At 28.7% G+C, this 22,642-nt stretch overlaps 1 protein-coding gene across 6 annotated transcripts in view; it reads left to right on the top strand.

Annotated features, from left to right (window-relative positions):
- LOC109609017 (potassium voltage-gated channel protein Shaker) overlaps positions 1 to 22,642 on the top strand; it is a 245,186-nt gene that overhangs the window by 212,681 nt on the left and 9,863 nt on the right. For 5 of the 6 annotated variants that reach the window (XM_049963680.1, XM_049963679.1, XM_049963683.1 and 2 more), the window contains exons 2-3: positions 20,683 to 20,806; positions 21,623 to 22,532. In XM_049963680.1, coding sequence (XP_049819637.1) covers positions 20,683 to 20,806; positions 21,623 to 22,532 — 1,034 coding nt within the window. Of the gene's footprint in view, positions 1 to 20,126; positions 20,217 to 20,682; positions 20,807 to 21,622; positions 22,533 to 22,642 lie in introns of those variants that run through there. The other variant, XM_020025630.2, reaches the window with a different exon arrangement.

Below are 22,642 nucleotides of genomic sequence, written 5' to 3' on the forward strand. Positions count from 1 at the left end.
CACCGAATGAAAACTTATTTAGCCGTTCACTATTTTCTAATTTGTTTCCTGTTCGCTGCAAAAAGTAATTTATTAAATCGCGTGTTCAACTTTAAACTCGCTCTTCTTCCGAAAATCGTTTATAAATTATTATCTTAGGTGCTTTTTATTTATCGTATCTGACATGTTTTCCACGATAACTAATGATTTTCATTTCTGCGTCGGCATTTAGCATAACCTGACCTTAATTGTTGCCGAGATAGCGACCCGTCAACAGATCGCGATCTTTGAATTTGAAAACGTAAAAATTCAACTACCGCAGTTAAGTTTTTTCTACCGTATATTTATTAATGGTTGCTAGTGTTTTATTTGAATTACCATCCAAACAAGAGCATTAAACCGAAAATAGTGAGTGCTAGTAGGTACTTTAAAATTTCACATCAGCAGTAAAATTGAACGGGATCAATAAAACGTTCTCCAATTTGAAATTCCAACTATTACCCGAGCTTTCCTTTTTGTCAGTTGTAAATAAATTAATTGACTGCCACGCTGCCTGAATTTAAAAACGGATATCTTACAATTAAACTGCGGAACACAAGAATGTGATAAAAACATCCGCTGTCCTGAATTAAGGTCAAATTTATCACAGAATTTCCTATAAACAATTATATTTTTAGATCATACATACATTTACTACACAGTAACTTCCATTTGTACATGAACGTATTTCATAAAACATACATATGTACGTACACAAAAACACAAGAAATATATTGTTTTATATAAGTTTTCCAGCGTTACTAATTGTCGTTTTCTTTTTGTTTTAGGTAAGTTCTGTTTTACATTTCTGGTGGGTTAAGCGTGAGTGGTATTGATAAGACAGGATTCTAAACATTTTATACAGATTTGTGTTTGAAATGAGTTAAGGTAATTAATTGATCACAATTAATGGGTCATAGTAAAATATATTTATGGTTTAACCAAAACACTTGTCTTGAGAAATAAATGGTAAGATTAAAAATTATACTAATTATATAATTTCCAAATCTCCTTGATCAAAATTGGAGAAGAGACATTTTTAACTCAAAAATAAATAGAGGTGGATTATTTTGTTGTACATTAAAGGAAACCATTTTCGAGATATTGCCTTTAAAATATTTGTTTTGATATCTTGTTGAAATATTTTCATCGATTCCTGCTCTAATAGCAAATTTGGAAGACATCTAATAATTGTCAGACAAGCAGTCATGTCATACGATTTCTCAGAATAAAAAGCAGTGACATAATTATTCAGGTTTGCCTAATACTTGCCTAAAAAATTTTTTAGGAAGCCAAATTAATGGATCTCTTGCGACATATACCAAATGAAATGTATTATACGCAACCATCTTGAAAAGGGACAGACAAACAATATTTTATAATTAAGAAATAAAGTTACCACGATTCGTGGTACTTCGTAAAAAATAACTTGAAAATACAGGTTTTGATTGTATTTAGCAGTAGAGTAAAAGGAACAACTCTTTCGACATCTAATTTTTTACAAAAATATTAATTGTTCAAACATTTTTTAAGAAATTTTTTTAAAAATTCGTTTTATTTTAAAATGATGCTTTGTTAAAATATTTTTATCAATTCCTCTTAATTGTAAATGCGTAATATTCTGACAAGCAGTAATGTCTCCGGATTTGTCAGAATAACAAGCAGTGACTTAAGTCATTCAGACTTATTAGAATGACAAAATGTGACAATTCAGGTTTGCCAAACATAATATTACTCGTTCAGGTAATTTGATGTTAGAAAGTCAAATTAATGGTCCAAATTTTTTTAAGGACTCTGGATGACCATTTCAGTGATATTGTCTTCAAAAAGTTCGTTTTAGCAATTTAAAATAGTGCCTTGTTAAAATATTTTGACAATCAATATATCCTATGACATTGTCTTTCAAGTTTGTCAGAATGACTAGAAGTTAAATTACACTTCAGTTTTGTCAAAAATACTAATACTTGCCCATATAATTTATTGTTACATACTCAATTTAATAGATCTATTGGCATAGATAACTAGCATATCCAATATTTTGAACGCAACTATCTTAAAAAGATTTAAAAAAGTATTTTTACAAAAAAATTAGATAATCCAAAAAATAAAATTATTATAATTTAAAACTACTTTTCGAGAGGTTAATGTTCAAACAAATTTAATTTCTTAAATGTCACTAAATTTTGTTGAAATCAAAGATCAAATTTGTCCAGTTGAGTCGCCATATATAACTAACAATATTAGTTTTTATAAAATAATTTTAAATTAAATCGATTACTTCAGTTTCAATTTGGTTATCATTGTTGTACATACACCTTTATATGCTTTGAACCATAATTATATGTTGTTCTCTTACAATTTACTATTTGTAAAAATAACCAGTCGATTTTTTTTTTAATTTTTTTCCTGAAATTGAATGAAGAAACTAAAATCCAAGTTGAAACCATGATATCTGTCAGATGATTTGTTAAATTACATACAAAAACCATCGAATAAGTAAAATCAGGAATATCCTTACTTAATACTGAAAGCAGTATGTTATGGTATTTTGCTGTAATATTTTCATCAGTTCCTGCTCTAATAGCAAATGTGGAAGACATCTAATAATTTTCAGACAAGCAGTCATGTCATACGATTTCTCAGAATAAGAGGTAGTGTCATAATTATTCAGGTTTGTCTAATACTTACCTAAAAAATTTTTTAGAAAGCCAAATTAATGAGTCTCTTGCAACATATATCAAATGAAATGTTTTAAACGCAACTATTTTGAAAAGGGACGGACAAACAATATTTTATAAAAAATTAAGAAATAATTGGTTTTGATTATTATTTTGTAGTAGAATAAAAGGAACAACTCTTTCGACTTCTAATTTTTTAAGAATTATTTTAAAAAATTCGTTTTGTTATTTTAAAATGGTTCTTTGATAATATATTTTTATCAATTCCACTTAATTGTAAATTTCGTAATATTCTGACAAACAGTAATATCACCTGATTTGAGAGAATATCAAGCAGTGACTTAAGTCATTCAGGCTTATTAGAATGACAAATTGATATTGATATTAGAAATTCAAATTAATAGTCCAAATTTTTTTAAGGACTTTGGATGACCATTTTTGAGATATTGTCTTTAAAAAGTTTGTTTTGGCAATTCAAAATTGTGCCTTGTTGAAATATTTTGTATCAGTATATCCTATGACCTTGTCATTCAAGTTTGTCAGAATGACTAGGAGTTACATTACAATTCAGTTTTGTCAAAAATTACTAATACTTGCCCATGTAATTTATTGTTACATACTCAAATTGATAGATCTATTGGCATAAATATAAATATCCAATATTTTGAACGCAACTATCTAAGATATAAAAAAGTATTTTCATAAAAAAAAATTAGATAATCCAAAAAATAAAATTATTATGATTTAAAACTACTTTTTGAGAGGTTAATGTTCAAATAAATTTAATTTCTTAAATGTCACTAAATTTTGCTGAAATCAAAGATATCAAATTTGTCCAGATGAGTCCCCATTTATAACTAAAATATTAGTTTTTATAAAATAATTTCCCGAAATTGAAGAAGCTAAAATCCAAGTTGAAACCATGATTTCTGTTAGATGAATTGTTAAATTACATACAAAAACTATCGAATAAGTAAAATTCAGGAATATCCTTACTTAATACTAAAAGCAGAAATGGAAGAAGTAGTTTAACGAACCAAACCACTCCACTAAATCAGTTTTAAGACCGCCAGTGATGCAATTAGTGTCTCGAAGACAAAAACCGAAGTAGTACAAAGCTTACAAGTGTCTCCGACACACACAAAACTTTGATAATATATTCATTACGACATAACTGCAACAAAAACTCGCTCGCTGTTTGAGGATTGCACGAGCAACTTTTTGTCGTGTAACTTGATCGATAGCGGCCTTTAGACCCAAGCTCGCTTTTTGGAATTGCAATTTGTCAAATCGTCATTCATCTCCCTTTTGTACGGCAAGTTTACGTACACGGTTTATTGTCATGTTTATGGGCGAACTATGAAAATTCATGTCGCATGTTCCACATTCATTTATCGCGGGCCAATCGAGGTTTTTTTTTCATTAACTACGAGCGTCCTCGTGTTAAGTGTGCTACGAAACAATCTGCACCATGTATCTCTAATAATTTCGTAATAAAGAACGATGAATCGTAGCTAATAAAGGAATTTATTGGATATTAAAACGGTCTTTAATCCTCATTAATTAGTTGGTGTGACGGACGTCCCGCGGTCCCGAGTTAACATCGAGGCGTTAGTGGCCATAAATCTCCGTTCCCAATACCGAATGCATATCGAAGTTTCGCTAGTTTTTCCATTTTATTCGTGCGCTCGGGCCAATCGGATTTTCTATTTTTCCGGCCGCCTCATCCTCCCGACAATCCAAAACTTGTATTTACGGAAACGCTCCAGTCCGCACTTTTTGCCAAAGCGCAAAATGATCGAAGATTTATTTTTGACCCGCGTTTTCTGACACATTTTATCTCGTGCACTTAAGCTAATTTCGTTTTGCCCGATTTTATTATCGTGCACACTTAAGGCCGGCAAAAATAAATCCGCTCCTCGTGCACGAAACGATGAATTATTGGAAACCTATCCGTTCACAAAAGAAAAAATTGTTTATGAAATTACGGTTTTATATTAAAAACATGTTTTCTCGTGTGCATGATAGATTTATCGTGCCATCGTTTGGTTGTTGCATCCTTTCTCACATGTTAATGGGTCCCGGTCCGACTTGTTTGTTATCTCGGCAAACAAACCGAGTTAGTTTCTAAATTCTTCCACCTAATTTACGTGGAGTGGGCGTTCGGAAAGCAGGGTGCAACAACCAGTTACACACGATGCATTATAGTAATTTTTTCAAAACAGTGTATCGAAATCAACCCCAATATAGTGGGTTGTCACGCGAGTAGGGGTGGCGTTTTAATGCGAAAGGAAATTTCATTTCGATTACTTGAAATAACACAGTAAAGGGGTGGAATACGTGTAAAAGCGAACCCGATGTGTCTGGAATTACTTTTAAAACCCGTACTCGAAGAAACGTCTTTCTAACTTTATGCGCTCCTCCAGGGCTGCAAAATAATAATTATTGTCAAACGACATACGAATTTTATGGTGTGACACATAAAACGTTTAAATTTTCTCCCGGGACCAAATTTAAAATTAAAAAATAATTGACTGGCATTCGATTTGGTTGCGTTACGTCGGAAAACAATTAGCAGGTAGAGCACATTAACATAAATAGAACGAAACAGTGATTATTTTTAAATTGAATAAATTCTGAGGCGACGTCACACGTTGTTTTAAAATAGGATCATTATTTATTATTGAAAATCATCTATGACGCCGCATCTGAATCGGATCTATTAATTTTGCTGAAGGTTGCCTTTAATCTAAATATTTGATGGCCACTTACTTATGCCGATTTATCATTTCCATCAATCGACCGAAATAAAAAAACACCACCATATATTTTCCATCAAAACACCCTTGAATGATTAAAATAGAAATTATGTAATTTATAAGTGATACATGTTTTATTTTACCTTACGACAAATTTATTAATGGTTATTTTAATACAAATATATTAATTAAATTAATATAAAAATATTTTTTGTTTTTAATTATTTTATAGAATTTACGTAAAATAATTAAATTATTTCTAAATAATATTACAATTTACTGATTTAGTTCATTTTAATAATATTGAATTAGTTTATCGTCACAATATTCTAATTTTCATACTACATTCATTGATTGCCTTTTTCCTAAATTCTTATCAATTTATTTATACCTTATATTTTTAACCACAAACTTAATATAAATATCTTAAAAATAACTTGTTCTAATTAATAATTCTAAAAATTAATTAATTTGACAATTTATCTCTCACAAAATTTTAATCTTAAACACATTTTTTATAGGTATCATTTTTGAACTAAATTAATTGGCAATTGTAATTTTTTCTTGATTCTCACTCATTTATTCATTATAGTTTCATTTATATATATATATATATATATATATATATATATATATATATATATATATATATATATATATATATATATATTGTCTATACTTAATTTATAAAAACAATTCTTTATATCAAAATTTCTAAAATTTTATTAACTGAAGATACGAAGTCTTCTCTTACTGTTGTTGCTATTTGTCAATTGTTAAAGAAACTAAATTCATTGACTGTCTATTTTTATAAATTCTTATCAATTTATTTATACTTTACATTTTTACCTATTTTTTTTTTTTTGCTGTTTTTACTATTTATCAATTGTTAAAGAAACTAAATCCTTTACATTCTTAACTATAAATTTAAATAATTCTAAAAATAACAAGTTTTAATCATTTCTAATTAATATTTCTAAAAATTAATTAGTCTGACAATTTATCAACCTCATAATTTTATCTTGATATTGTTACAGATCACTATCCCAAAAAATTAAAAATTCCAAGAATGTAAAATTATCATATGCACGAATAACATACTGTTCTTTATGGTTATACAAATTTTCAATTTTTGAGCTAATTGACAATCCTTATTTTTATTATTATTATTATTATTTTTTTTTTTTTTTTTTGATTCTGGCAATTGTATTTTTTTCTTGATTTTCTACCAATTTATTCATTCGAGTTTGATATTTAATTATGTACATATAGTTAGCAAAAACTCTTCTTATAAATTGCATTATTAGTATATAATAAAGAAACTTATTATAAAAGACTTAAATAATTCCAAAAAATAGCTACAAGTTTTTATTATTTCTAATTAAGCTATAGGAAAATCAACTTACTTATCAAATTAATTTTATCAATTTTAAAAAAATTTAGAGATAATGAAATATATTTTTAATTGGCAATTAGCAACGTGATTTTAAATGGAAAGCTATTTTTCTAGATAATCCGAAAGGGAATTTTCATACGAAAGTACAATATGCTTTTTATTTTTCTTCAAACTAATTAATATTCAAAGAAATATATGCTTTAAATTATTTTAAAATATTATCTAAATTAAATTTCAGAATTAATTTAGATACTAAGTATTAGTTAAATTTGTTAATTTAAATTTGCCTATTTTCGAATTAAATTAACTTACGATTGCAATTTTTTCTAAATTATCTACCAATTTAGGAAAGTACTAGTTACTAGTTTTTAACTATATTCTTACACAATTATAGCAAAAAGATAATTTTTACAAATAACATTATGAATTTAATTGTATCAAAATTGTTAAAATCATATATATTTCTTATTATTTTATTAATTGTTGAAGAAATTTTCAATAATTATTAATAATTAAATTAATTTTAACAATTAGCGTGTTTTTTCTGTCATATTCTTGCATTGAAATATACTATATACAATCTTTATCTTGACTTAAGAGTAATGAGACATTTATTTTCAACTCACTATTAAGCAAACTGATCTTAAATGAAAAGCCATATTTCTGGATAATCCGGAAGGAAGCTTTTTCCTGGGGATTAATAAAAATTTGAAACAAATTGTCTGTAATTATTACATAACGGGCCGGTGTCTGATTGAATCTTTATAAATCCCCGCTTCCGGGTAAAAGGCGTATCGATCGCAGTTTTAAAATAAATTATACTCATGGTTGAAATAATCTCGGTAATCTATCCCCGAGGATATAAGAACCCCGCAAGTAAATCTCGTTTGTTAGCTGCTTCATCTTTGGATTTTCGTACATTGGATTTTCCCATTTAGAGGCATGAACCGGGAGCTCAGATGTTATTAGTTGCATTCTGTTTGTCTCGGAAACGGGTGATAAAAATGTGTCGCGGTCGGTATTTTAGGACCGGCCGCGATGTTTCCTTTATAAATCCACGTGAGAAATTATGAATCGTACGGAACCCTCGGAGGAATCGATTTGACACGGAATTCGATAAGAGACGCGGAGGATGCGAATCCAACTCGAACCGGTAACTGTAAATCTGTAATAACCTTTTCCTCGAATACATTTTGGTATGTCAAACTCCGGTGTGAAATATCGTTCCTTATTTTTTTTATGTGATATCCAAGTGATCAAACAGGCAAATTAATTTCTAAACACTTGAACAATTTCATGCAGTCTTAAGTCTATAAAAATTACTTTTTTTTAACTTCTTATCGGTCATCACATTATATCGGTTCCATTAATTTAAAGTATTAGAAACCTTATTTTACATACAAAGTGATAAATAAGTAAATCCAAATAAATTTTTTTCTTGAACTAAATATTTTTTATAAACTGGGGTCGAATTGTGTCTAAATTTGGTATATATTGTACAGTTCAATGTAATAAACTTTTTCTCCAATGATAAATTCTGGAGATTCTTCTCTTTTCCTCGCTCTACTTTCTACGCTACTGAATATTTTCTAAAATTATTATAATAAATTTTATATATATTTTACATACTCTTATTTTCTACAACAAATAATGCCAATGCCAATATTACAAGATTTGCATATGTTATGAATATTTTATTCAACTATTTCAAAGAATATAAAATTATAATGTGCATAAGTTCTTTATATATTAGTTATGTCAATTTTCGAACTAAATTAATTGGCAACTGTAATTTTTTCTTGATTTTCTACCTATTTATTCATTCAAGTTTCATATTCTATACTATACATTTATTTAAAAAACATTTCTTATAAAATGCATTATTTATTTAAAAAACATTTCTTATAAAATGCATTATTCGTTTTAATTAACATTTCTAAAATTATTATTATTACCTGTAGATACAAAATGTTTTTGCAATTTTTACTATTTATCAATTGTTAAAGAAACTAAATCCATCGATTGTCTCTCTTCTTCTAAATTCTTATCAATTTAGTTACACTTTACATTCTTAACTATAAATTTAAATAATTCTAAAAATAGCAACAAATTTTAATTATGTCTAATTAATAATTCTAAAATTTAATTAATTTGACAATTTATCACACACCAAATTTATCCCAAAATATTAAGAATTCTAAGTATATAAAATTAAAAATTGCACCAAATTCCTTATAAATTGTCAATTTTTTAACTGAGTTAAATGATTGTTGTATTTTTTCCTTGATTTACTACCAATTTATTCATATTTAATTATACATAAATTTTATTATCTGTAAATACAAAATCTTTTTTTTGTAGTTTTTAAATAAAGAGATTCATTGATTATCTGTTCTTCTTACTAATTTAATTACACTTTCCCTTTTTAACTATGAACTTAATATAAAAAACATTGATAATTTTAAAAAATAGCAATTAATTATTTCTAATTACTAATTCTAAAGATTAATTAAGTTTTCAATTTATCCGCCACATAATTTTATCTTCAAATTCTTGCAGATCACTATCCCAAAAAATTAAGAATTCCAAAAATATTAAATTATAATATGAACAAAGTTCTTTACAGTTATATAAATTGTCAATTTTTTAACTAAATTAACTGGCAACTGTAATTTTTTCTTGACTCTCTACCAATTTGTCCATTCATGTTTTATTTTTAACTAAATATATAAAGAAAGTTTCTCCTCCCAAATTTTGGCCACCTAGTTTAGAAACACTTTATGTAGCCCACGATATCCCCATGTGAGTAATTAATTTCTACAACTAACAATTTCAATATTACATTTTTTACATCTTTAATAAATATTTTATTATTATAATATTTCAAGTCCGAATAGACCAATGTGGGGTAAGAAATGAAAACGTTATGATGGAAAGATTGATAAACGAATATTTAAATTTATTTCTATATTCTATATCTATGTTTCATCGGCTGTGTAAAGAACTTAGATTTGAACTTTTACGATTTCTATCAATGGGATCTTCTAGTATCAAACGCTAGTTCACTTGTACATGAAACTTCGATACCTTCTTCCTATTTCAGTCAAGTGTCGATAATTCCTTCCATAGTTTTCCTTTGAAATTTTCTTGGAAGGAAACCATATGATTGAAAAAAATAAAAAAAGAATACATTCTCGTTATACAGGAAGTTTCAAGAAGTAGATTCTATTTTCACTAGTTTAAACAATATGAGTAAAAAATATCCAGATTTATTAATAAGCTTAAACACTCCATCTTGCTTCTTTGTATCACAACATGTCTATAGCTGTAGGTTCTTTATGTTTCTTCCAATCAAAACGATGATGCATAATTTATTCACTTTTCTTACGTACTATTTTAGATCTCAATAAGGAGTCAAATTTGTAAGCCAATAAAAGAATATAAAACGTCATTTTTCATAAATTCACCACAGACGAAACTTATTCTATCGCCCTCACCATTTTAACACGTCTCCAATGTTTATCTATCGGTGTGGGGTCGATGAATGTTATACGACCTATTTTTAGTCCATTGTTGTTATGCAAAAAGTGTTATAAATAGCCATTAATAGCAAATTTCAGGCAGTGCAAATCGTATAGAAAAGCGTCTGGAGGAAAACAATGCTTTTATAAATAGTTTCTTTGTAATACAGCTTTGATTTTTTGTTGTGATTCGTTTGTGTTGGATTTTGTGAATTGGGTGTATGTTTTTATTGACTGGTGTTTATAAACATGTTTTATAAACTGGTGGAATCGATATAATGGTTTGGTGTTGAGCCGACTTTAAGGCCTGTCTCAATTCCAATATATACAATATAAGTTTTTAATTACTTAACTAAATTGTTTTCATAAATTACATTCATCTTACATTATATTAAATTGATTATAGCAATAACAAATATAGGAGCTTTCAGGAAATTATTATTACGTCAAAATTGATTAATTCGACGATATAACTTACATATCAATTTTGTTTTTGAACAGCAATAAAATTTCCATTTGTACGAAATCACGTATTACTAATCTGCATTTTGGCCATAAACAATCTTAAAATAGTTCATCACTGTGTATATAAATATTTTACCATAAAAATTACAAATCAGTGTTACTGAAAGCGTTATTATTGTTTGATAACCTTCAGTATGTTTAAAGTTATATCTTTTATGTAGGAATAAACACAATCGTTTACTATTAAATTATTAATACGTCATTTATTTATAGAAAAAAAATCTCCGTTAATCTTCATATATTATTTATATATTTTAGTAATTTTATACAAATTAATTTGAATTTAATTTAAATGTAGAAATATGTGAACCCGAAATTCTAATTAAATTTAAATTTAATCAAATTAAATAATAAAAATGTAATTTTGTATATTATATTTAAAACTTGTTTAATTAAATTTAATTAAACATAAGAAATTAATTCGGCAATTTTATATTTGAATATATTTTTTTAAAGTTAGTAAAAAAATTAATATAAAAATCAGATATTAATTTATACTTATTATACTAACTTATACTAATTATTTTGTAAGATAAAAAGATTAATCTTATAAAATATTTTATTAAAATGAATAAAATAACTTTTTTAATGGTCTTATATAGTATTAGCAATTAATTTAAATTAAATTTTAACTTAAGTGTTGTGAAATGTAAATAAATTTATAATAATCTTAATTATTTCCAGTCGAAATAAAAGTTTTGTTGTGAAACAGTTTTAACTAGTGACTTTCCTTATTCGATTGATTTTCGTGGCCGTATTTTGAGGCAACCATGACAACTGCCGCATGTTGTTTATTATTAAACAGTATTTGTCGCATTCGCGAAACAACTAACAGTCGTAAAATTTTTAGAATTTCTCAAATGGTGTTTATTCAAGTGAAAACGAATGACACTTTACCGTCCCGATTGGGAAACGTGAATGGAGATCGAAAAAAGTCCGTACCGAATCAGAATTAAATCCGAAACCATAACGTGCTCCAATTAAAACATTTAAAATCAATTTACCTCAAGCCGGCTTAACATCATTTAGGCAATTGCGAATCTGACGCGGAAAATTAGTGGTTGGGGGGTGAGTTTTTCCGTCGTTGCGATCGTTCCGGTGGCGGACGAAAGTAAGGAAAGAGCAACGTGGGTGATCTAAAATTAGACGGTGGCGAAGGGTCATAGATCGTGGTTGTGATGTCGCCGCCACTAAATAGTTTGGGAAATTATAAACATAATTAAAGGCCTCGAGGATCTCTCCAGGCTACGGTAATACAATTTGTGGAAATGTGACGGAATTAAGTAAGTGCTCTCGGTCCTTTATGTAAGAAACAAACAACTATTCACGACCCAAATAATTTATGTTGCGACGAAAAAATGGTTCACGCAGAATGTGGCCCAAATTCAGTTAGTTACGTTTGTAATATTTATTTGCACATTATAATCAATTACAGAAGTAATTCAATAAGTCATTGATTAGATATATATTTTAAACCATTTAAAAAGTTTTATAAATTTCTAAATATATTTTACACTTACAGTGGTGGTCAAAAGTAGGTGATAATTTGGAAAAAAAATAATTTTTCTTTAAAATATATTTAAATAAATAAATGGGCATAGATATGAAATAATATCATATACAAGAAATAAATTTATTTATTTATTTAATATTTGATAACATAACCATTTTGTTTAATAACTTCTCATCATCGCCTGTTTATCGAGTCGACTTCTCACAGACATATGCACCGAAGTCTATATTTCCTAGTTAATTTGCCTATGATGATGATGACACTGTCTTATGCGTTTATCAACATTTGGATTTATTTTTCAATACATCCCATCTTTGTCAAATTACCCTGCGTGAGAAATTTTATCAAAATGTACAGTACCTTGACCAACTTTTAAATTTTGTGGAGTCTGTCATTAATTCAGTCTATGACTATGAAAATCATTTCAAGTCTTGTAGCGGTATGAGGAACTTTCAATAAGTATCTAAATCCTTGAATAAAACGAAAATGAAAATTTTCAAATCTCCATTATTCATTGACACTTTACCCATTAATTATATTTATGAAATTTAGTATACATTTTTATGATTACCAAATTTGGGAAATCAGTAATATTTTTTTTTTTTTTTTTGAAAAAATATTCTAATCACATTTTTTCATTTTTTAACTATAAAATAAATTATTCATAGTCACTTTACTCGTTAATTATATCGTTATAAGAATTAATAATCAATATTTGTTTATGAAATTTGGTATACATTTTTATGATTACGAAATTTGGGAAATCAGTAATATTTTTTTTTTTTGAAAAATATTCTAATCACATTTTTTTCATTTTTTAACTATAAAATAAATTACTGTAAACTATTAACTTTTTGTACTAATTTATTTATTGCGAGGTACATAGAGCTTTTTCAGATATTTTTCATTGAAATTTAATAACATCAATATGTATATTTTTATAAACATACTTTAATAAATTGTTCTCATTTTTAAGAGTAAAAGAAATTTCTAAAATCTCTTTATACTATATTTACTATAACGTAAAAAGAGCTTGTTACTTTCTCGCTTTTAAGATCACTAATTAAAATCGAGTACTTTAGAAACTAAATTCTATATTTATACACTCTTAAGTAAAAAATTGAGATACTATATACAAATAAAATATTTGGTATCTTTAACATGGACGCCTATGTAATAAATAATTCGAAATATCTAATCTGGAAATACTCGTAACAGTCAAAATTAAGATATTTGGACACCCCGTATGTGTTTGAGAATGACTTTTAAAAAATACAAGATATATTTATATAAAATAATAATAATAACAATAATAAATAAAATAAATAAATAACCAAAATAATAATATAAAATTATCATTTTGGTTAAGAATATTGGTAAATAATATTAAATTTTCTATCGATTTTATGGCTGCATAATTTTTTATAATTAAATATTTTGATAAAATTTAAACATTTCTGTTCAATGTGTTGGTAGTATGTGAAATTAATTATGACATAACTCTCTCATATTCCTAAATTATGATCGAATAGTTTAAATATTTACAATTTAATTTTTATTTTTATCACCAGACTGAAAATAAATTTTATGAAGTGTAAACCTTAAATCTTAAATCATTAAAGATCTTATTATTATAGTAAAGGAAACATTAACTTACAATATGTACAATGATTTTGGGGCATATAAAAACCTGTTGTTTCAACCCAAAATTTGCATAAAACATTAAATTTTGTAACACCCTTCACATCTACAAATGTTACAATGCATGATTTATGCCATTATAAGTTCAATGCATCCACAAATCGGGTTGCAGTTCGTTGTTGACGTCATTGTCTGCATGTAGGTCACGGTGGTGACGTCATTTGAACGTTCATTAAATCTGTGTTCAATAAATCCTTGCAAAAATAAACAATTTTTATTGCGACCTAATCATGGAACGTTTGAAGAAGATAATCCGTTTTTGTTGTCCGTCTATAAAAATAATTCATGTACTTGGCAATAACAGAAATCGTGAGTACATAAAGTTTAATGGGCGGAAAAACGACGAAAAAAAAAAGAAAAACCATCCTCGGAGTTCCTTAAAATTGTAGTGCCCCCAATGAAGGCATTATTAGTCTTATCAGATCAATTGCGGTACGTTTTCCCGCTTGCAAAGGACAAATAATAGTTTTTATGGGTTCGATACCATCTTATTTGAAAAGTCCGTGCATAATTCCGCCTTTAACAACGGCAGAAATCTTGATTTTAAAGCTCGCGACCGCGTTTTGTTTACTCGGATTTTAACGGCAAGTTCTAATTTAAAACTCCAGTCCGACTCGATTTATGTTTTGTACCATAACTTTTTACGGTGGTGTTCGATGGAATGTTTAACGTGTATGAATGTCACACGGTCTTATCTTGTTTCGTAGCCGTTTTTAAAACGTTACCAGAACATAACAGCAACAAACATGTCCTCCCGACTACATGCCATATCAATAATCTGGCTGGAGTGCACTGAAATGTAAAAAGACAATAACTATTCATGAGTGCAGACTCACGTCTAATTTTATTCGTGTCTATGCAAAGATTATAAGACAATATCGGATGTAAAAAGTCAACAATTTCAGGCTGGGTACACGCGTACAGACGATTATTATCCAGTCGTAACTACATACAAGTACAAGGAGCAAGATGGGAGCGATTGCGACGGGATTTTTGTAATGAAAATCAGTGTCTAGGGAGATTACAAAAATGTGCTGTTTGTTCGAGACCTGCTAAACTAAGTCGGAAATCTAATTGAAACCAGCTGGATTTATCCACTATGCCACCACAATTGTTTACACTAACAGTTACTGTGAATATGTTCTAAAAATATTTTATTTTATTTATTACTCCTCAATAGAGATATTATTCATTGCCACTAATATCTATTGGTAGTAGTTTATTATAAAATAGTCAAGAATGTTAATAAGTTTTTTATCATTGATTTCTTAGTGATGAATATTTGATCAAATTTTGATGCATTGGTATGAGGTGATATAACACTTTTAAAACACTATGCTTCCACTCTATCTAAACGTGTAAACTCTCTTTTATTTGAAATCATATGGGCGTTTATTCAAGGCTATGAATAAAATATGGGTAAGAAGCAAATTCCTACAATTTTCTTGTTTCACTTCAAACAAGGCTGAATCAGCCTCAAATACTTGTTCAAAACAAAGAAGCTAATTCTTCTTCATAAAAACATGACACATAACATGACACTGTAAAAGCTGTGGGATACGAAAGTTTGCCTCATCCGTTTTACTGACCAGACCTTTCTTCAATTGATTATCACCTTTTCAAAGATTTTAACAACTTCTTAAGTATAAGCTTGATCCTCATTGGCAAAAATCTATTGACTCAAGCCCTTATTATGATTAATAAAGTTTAATTTAAGCTAAGATTTGTGCAATTATTTCCTCCTTACATCTATATTTCTATTTTTAAAACAAAATGGTCAAATGTATAGAAGATATTAAAAATACATAAAATTCCTGTAATAGATAAAAAGCTTTAAGGTCCCCGAGGGTTCTAAATTTAACCACATAGACTTCTCTTCTCGTTCTCTCCCGTTATCCACCTAACATTGCACCAGGATCATTTTATAATTAGCGTGAAATTCGTTTTTTGTCACGCATTCTTTAGCACGAATGCACGAACAGCAAAAATCCAAAACCGTTTCGGCATCGCGACGCAGTTTTACGAGTATTATTAGCCTGTTAAGAGTTAAGTCTTCAGAATTAGCCATTCAACATCGACGACAGAATTAATTTGTGTTTTGTCATTAAAATTTATTCGAATCGCTGGGTTTACACAGATGCATAATATTTATCGAAATTTGTTTTGTTAACGTCCGAAAAATAAATTGAAATGTCAATACCCCCTGGCCAGCAATAAAAACCACTTTATTGTCTTTATGATTGGTTTCACAGTTTTTGGAGGTAAATCAATACCCAAGTCCCTTATGAATTCCAAACACCAAATACACACGTGATGAATCGATCAGATGTATTGTGCATTATTCGAAATTCGCACCCCTCAAAACTGACATAAACGAATTTTGGAGGGTGCACGGTACCGCTTAAAACCGCCGGCATCAATCATCGACCGGGATTCGGATTCGCGGCGTCAGAAAACAACTTAATAAGCTATTTTTCGACGTCGTCCTCCCTTATCTGCAACTACCATCGGCGCGAGGGAAAATTCATTTCGGACGGGACCGAGAATGGAGATGTGCTCACTCTCCCGATATCCCAGTATCCTCTGCGACCCAGTTTCCACACTCTGACGTCACGGGAACGACGGTGGGGGTAGGTAGATCGTTGGTCGGCCAACAACTCCTCTGACGTCATTGTTCCGCATGCTATCAACGGTAACAGTAACAGGCCGCGTTTCTTCATCGATACGATTTGATCTATTGTGTTTTAGGCGGTACGATTGCAATAGTACCGATCGATTGTTGGCTTTTAACATGATATTAAGGGGACAATCAATCAAATGAATCTGATTTTTAATAGAAACTTCGTTGAAATGGATAATTAAGAATAGCGGGACGAAACATTTTGATATTCACCATAAGCCAACAAATTATATTCAACACAATTTGAAATTTTGGTATTCATCATGTGTTAATAAATTATAAATTCTTTATTTATTGGTTATGAATACCTGTGTTGAATTTGAAACACATATATCTATACAATTAGAAAATTTAGTATATCTGATCTATTGATTGTGAGCATCTTCATACAATAAATTGAATTATATTTGATATACTTATTGTCGTATTTGAATTTTTGATATTCGTGTTATAACAATAAATTATATTAAAATTTAAGTTAATTTTCTATTAATTCATTTTCGTGAGCATCGTTATTGAATAATCTTTTATATACCTATTTCTGTACAATTTAAAAATTTGGTATTCGTCATATGATAGTAAATTATAATAAAAATTAATTAATTTTTATTAATCTATTGATATGAGCATCTTTATTGAATTATTTTTGATACACTTATATTAATACTATCCGAAATTTTGATATTCTTCTTACGACAATAAATTGTATTAAAAATTGATTTAGTTTTCTATCCATTTATTGGTTGTGACACCATCATTTATTCGCCTATTTTTGTAGAATTTTAATATTTTATTTCATCATATAGCAATTAATTATATCAAAAATTGAATTAGTTTTCTATTAATTTATTGGTTATGAACAGTGTTGAATAATTTTTTATACACCTATCTGTATCCAATTTGAAAATTTGATATTCGTCATATGACAATAAATTATACTGAAAATTAATTTTTATAGATCTGTTAATTTTCAATTATTTTTGATACACTTATTTTCGTATTTGAAATTATGATATTCGTTTTATAACAATAAATTATATTAAAAATTGAATTAATTTTCTATTAATTCATTTTTGTGAGCATCGTTATTGAAAAATCTTTTATACACCTATTTATGTACAATTTAAAAATTTAGTATTCGTCATATGACAGTAAATTATAATAAAAATTAATTAACTTTTAAAATAAGCATCTTTATTGAATTATTTTAGATACACTTATATTAATACTATCTAAAATTTTTATATTCGTCTTACGATAATAAATTGTATTAAAAATTGATTTAGTTTTCTATCCATTTATTGGTTATGACACCATCATTTATACGCCTATTTCTGTAGAATATTAATATTTTATTTCATCATATAGCAATTAATTATATCAAAAATTGAATTAGTTTTCTGTTAATTTATTGGTTATGAACAGGGTTGAATAATTTTTTATACACCTATTTGTATCCAATTTGAAAATTTGGTAATCATCATATGACAATAAATTATATTGAAAATTGTATCAATTTTCATTGATCTGTTGATTTTGAGCGTTTTTATTGATTTAATTTTGATACATTTATTTTGGTACTATATGAAATTTTAATATTCATCTTATAACAATAAATTGTATTAAAATTTAATAGTTTTCTATTAATTTATTGGTCGTGAGCATTGTTATTAAATAATCTTTAATACACTTATTTCTATACAATTTGAAATTTGAACAATCGTCATATGACAATAAATTATGTTACAAATTAATTAATTTTTATTATTCTATTGATATGAGCATCTTTATTGAATTATTTATGATACACTTATATTAATACTATCTGAAATTTTGATATGCGTCTTACGACAATAAATTATATTAAAAATTGATTTTGTTTTCTACCCATTTATTGGTTGTGACACCATCATTTATTCGCCTATTTCCGTAGAAATTAAATATTTGATTTCATCATATAGGAATTAATTATATAAAAATTGAATTAGTTTTCTATTAATTTATTGGTCATGAACAGAGTTGAATAATTTTTTATAATCCTATTTGTTTCCAATTTGAAAATTTGGTGTTCGTCATATGACAATAAATTATATTGAAAATTTTATTAATTTTCATTGATCTGTCGATTTTGAGCGTCTTTGTTGATTTAATTTTGATATATTTATTTTGGTACTATTTGAAATTTAATATTCGTCTTATGACAATAAATTATATTAAAATTGAATTAGTTTTCTAATAATTTATTGGTTGTGAGCATTGTTATTAAATAATTTATATACACTTATTTCTGTACAATTTGAAATTTGTACAATCGTCATAATTTGAAATGTTGATATTTTAGTACAAAAGTATATTGTGAGTATATTATTGAATTAAAATAATTTGAAATTGAAAAATAAAAAAAGTAACTGATTTTTAATTGACTCATAAATAATATAACGTTTGATTTTTAAAATATGTTTTTAATTTATGACATAAAAAACATTATAACATATGTTAAACATCAATGAAATTCTTAACAATAGTTTAAATAAATGCTTACACTTTTCTCACACCTTATCGCGTCATAAATAATGTATAAACATACGTAGGCATACAATTATCCAACAGAAAGAGAATGTGTACTAGACCAGGTTAGTTTCGTAAACAGTCGCAGAAATATCTTCGTTGTTGTACAATTCGAATTTCCTAGTCTATTTGAAACACAAATTACTGATAACCTTTCGCATATAATGCCAAACATTAAAATCAACACACAAAACACATATTTAATTTTTGCGGTGCAATAACGTGTTGAAATGTTACGAACCACGAATAATTATTGTCACTTAGAAATTATATCGTTTTACTGTCGTCTTATTAGTTTGCAAAGATAATACGACTAGTGCGGTTTTAAAACAAATATGTTACGAAGTTTTTGTGAATTTTGTTGTTCTGTTCGTTATGGGTAAGCAGAATAAAATCAATTTTAATAATTAAACATAAACTGTTTTTGCACTTCGTACAAGTTAAATTGAAAAACGGTCAAGGGACAATTCAATTATGTGCACGACCACATTTTGAACTGCATAACGAATGTTACCACTGAATATTTCATGCCATGCAAATGATAACCATTTGTTTGAAATGATTTATCAAAAATTTGAAAAATTATTTGATTAAAATATTTACCAATATTTATTATTGTATATCGTGTATATTTTTTTTAATTATTTGATTATATGATTTTTGAGTAAAATATTTTTGTCTAATACTGTACAATTATTGTATCAAGAAACCAGTTTTTTGCCGTGTAAACAATAAAATTGTTCTAAATTGCCGTAGTTTATATTTTTAAGTTCTAGTTTTCCGTAAAAAATGTCCAAATGTTGTGATTTTGTGTTGCACACTATTTTTAACAGTAAGAAAACAACTAAAGTAAGAAGGTACTTTATTAATTAGACAATAATACTGTTACAATGTTTACAATAAATGTCAACCAATACAAACTTTCCTTAATGTCCGGCAATTAATAAGTTTATATGTAATACTAAAGTAATATAAGTTAATTTATGAGTTCCATAGTGAAACTGGAATTGCGAATCGTTCAAAGTTATTAGTTTGGTATTAATTTAATGGTTTAATTAACTTTCAAATTGATCATTGTTTGAACTGTAAAATATCAATAATGGCTAGTACAAAATGATGCATATTGTTGGTTTCCACAACATGTGCATATAGAAATATACAATTAAGCATTATTAACCAAAACATAATTATTATTGCTTATGATTTCTCATTTCTCACCAAAACATGTCAGCATAATATCTGACATGTAGGTTATTTAAAAATTCTACGAGAACATGTACAAAAATAGTTTTTAAAATTTTATATATATATTTTTTTTTTCAGGTCGCTGCCCAAGCTCAGCAGCCAGGAAGAGGACGGGCACACCCCCCACTCCCAGTTCACTGGTGTAGCCCACTTCGAGCCCATCCCACACGACCACGATTTTTGTGAAAGAGTCGTGATAAACGTAAGTTTTTCTTTGACTTGTGTATTCCTTTTGAAAGCCGTCACGTTTTCTCCTCCGGCAACTTGACCTGCTTACCACTTATTCTAATAATCCTTGTCCTGCAAATGAATCTCAGTCTTTACAATAGTTTTATTTCTGTTTTTTAATTGTTAGAGTTGTTTGGTTGATGTTTTTGATTTTGATCGTAAATTATTAAACGCAATATTTATCTACAAGTAATGTTTTATTCATATAATTAACAAAACAAGCATGTGCACTTTCCATGTGTGCGGAGCGTATGCATAATTTTATCTCATAGATACTTAGCGTTTCTAGTTCAAGACTTACTAACTACGAATATGGAAAATTATGCAAGATCAAGTGTATCCAATAAAACTCACTCTCCATCTTGTATGAATAATTATTAGTTCACCGAACAATAATATAGTTATAAACTGAAATATTTTTTTATATATTTTTAAAATATATAATTACAATCGATTTAATTTTGTTTAATATAACAACATAAAGATAAATGTAGTAGTCAGTTTATAAATGAAATTTATGAGATATAATAATTTTAAAAATTTGTGCCAATTTATAGTAAATGCAGTTTAAAATATATTCTTATAAAATTATTTATTTTTAATTTAGAAATATAAGTTTGATCCTAAATTTTTAGAAAAGATCCTTCCTTGATCACCATATTAATTAAACTATTGTAGCATTTATTATGGATATGATCCCATTGTGGACGACAGAAGTTTCCTTTAAAATCACTTATATTCGTGCTTAGTTGAAGATTGAGCGTTGATGAAGAATATGTTGTTGCTTCAGGTGAGCGGCCTTCGGTTCGAAACCCAGCTTCGGACGCTGAACCAGTTCCCGGACACGCTGCTGGGCGACCCGGCCCGGCGAATACGCTACTTCGACCCGCTCCGCAATGAGTACTTCTTCGACCGAAACCGGCCCTCGTTCGACGCCATCCTCTATTACTACCAGAGCGGTGGCCGGCTGCGCAGGCCGGTCAACGTGCCCCTCGACGTCTTCAGCGAAGAGATCAAGTTCTACGAGCTGGGCGAACTGGCCATCAATAAGTTCAGGGAGGACGAGGGCTTCATCAAGGAGGAGGAGAAACCGCTGCCCTCGCACGAGTTCCAGCGCAACGTGTGGCTCCTGTTCGAGTATCCCGAGTCGTCGCAGGCGGCTCGGGTCGTCGCCATTATATCGGTCTTCGTCATTCTGCTCTCCATCGTCATCTTCTGCCTGGAAACGCTGCCCGAGTTCAAGCACTACAAGGTGTTCAACACAACCACCAACGGCACCAAGATAGAGGAGGACGAGGTGCCCGACATCACGGACCCCTTCTTCCTCATAGAGACCATCTGTATCATTTGGTTCACGTTCGAATTGTCCGTGCGCTTCCTGGCGTGTCCCAATAAGCTACACTTTTTCCGAGACGTCATGAACTTTATCGACATCATCGCCATCATTCCGTACTTTATCACGTTGGCCACCGTAGTCGCCGAAGAGGAGGACACGCTCAACCTGCCTCGGGCGCCCGTCAGCCCTCAAGACAAGAGCACCAACCAGGCCATGTCGTTGGCCATTCTCCGTGTCATTCGGCTTGTGCGAGTCTTCCGCATCTTCAAACTTAGCCGGCACAGTAAAGGACTGCAAATCCTCGGCCGCACGCTCAAGGCCAGCATGCGAGAGTTGGGTTTGCTCATCTTCTTCCTTTTTATAGGTAGGTCTTCGATCCAATTCCTCCCATCTTCTTTTATTCCCACATCTATTCTTCTACTATCACCGTTCTTCTGGCAACGGTCGGTCACATTTCGACGCACAGTGGAAAAC

This window comes from Aethina tumida, chromosome 2, assembly GCF_024364675.1.
Source record: "Aethina tumida isolate Nest 87 chromosome 2, icAetTumi1.1, whole genome shotgun sequence".
In the NCBI taxonomy this organism is placed as follows: Eukaryota; Metazoa; Arthropoda; class Insecta; order Coleoptera; family Nitidulidae; genus Aethina; species Aethina tumida.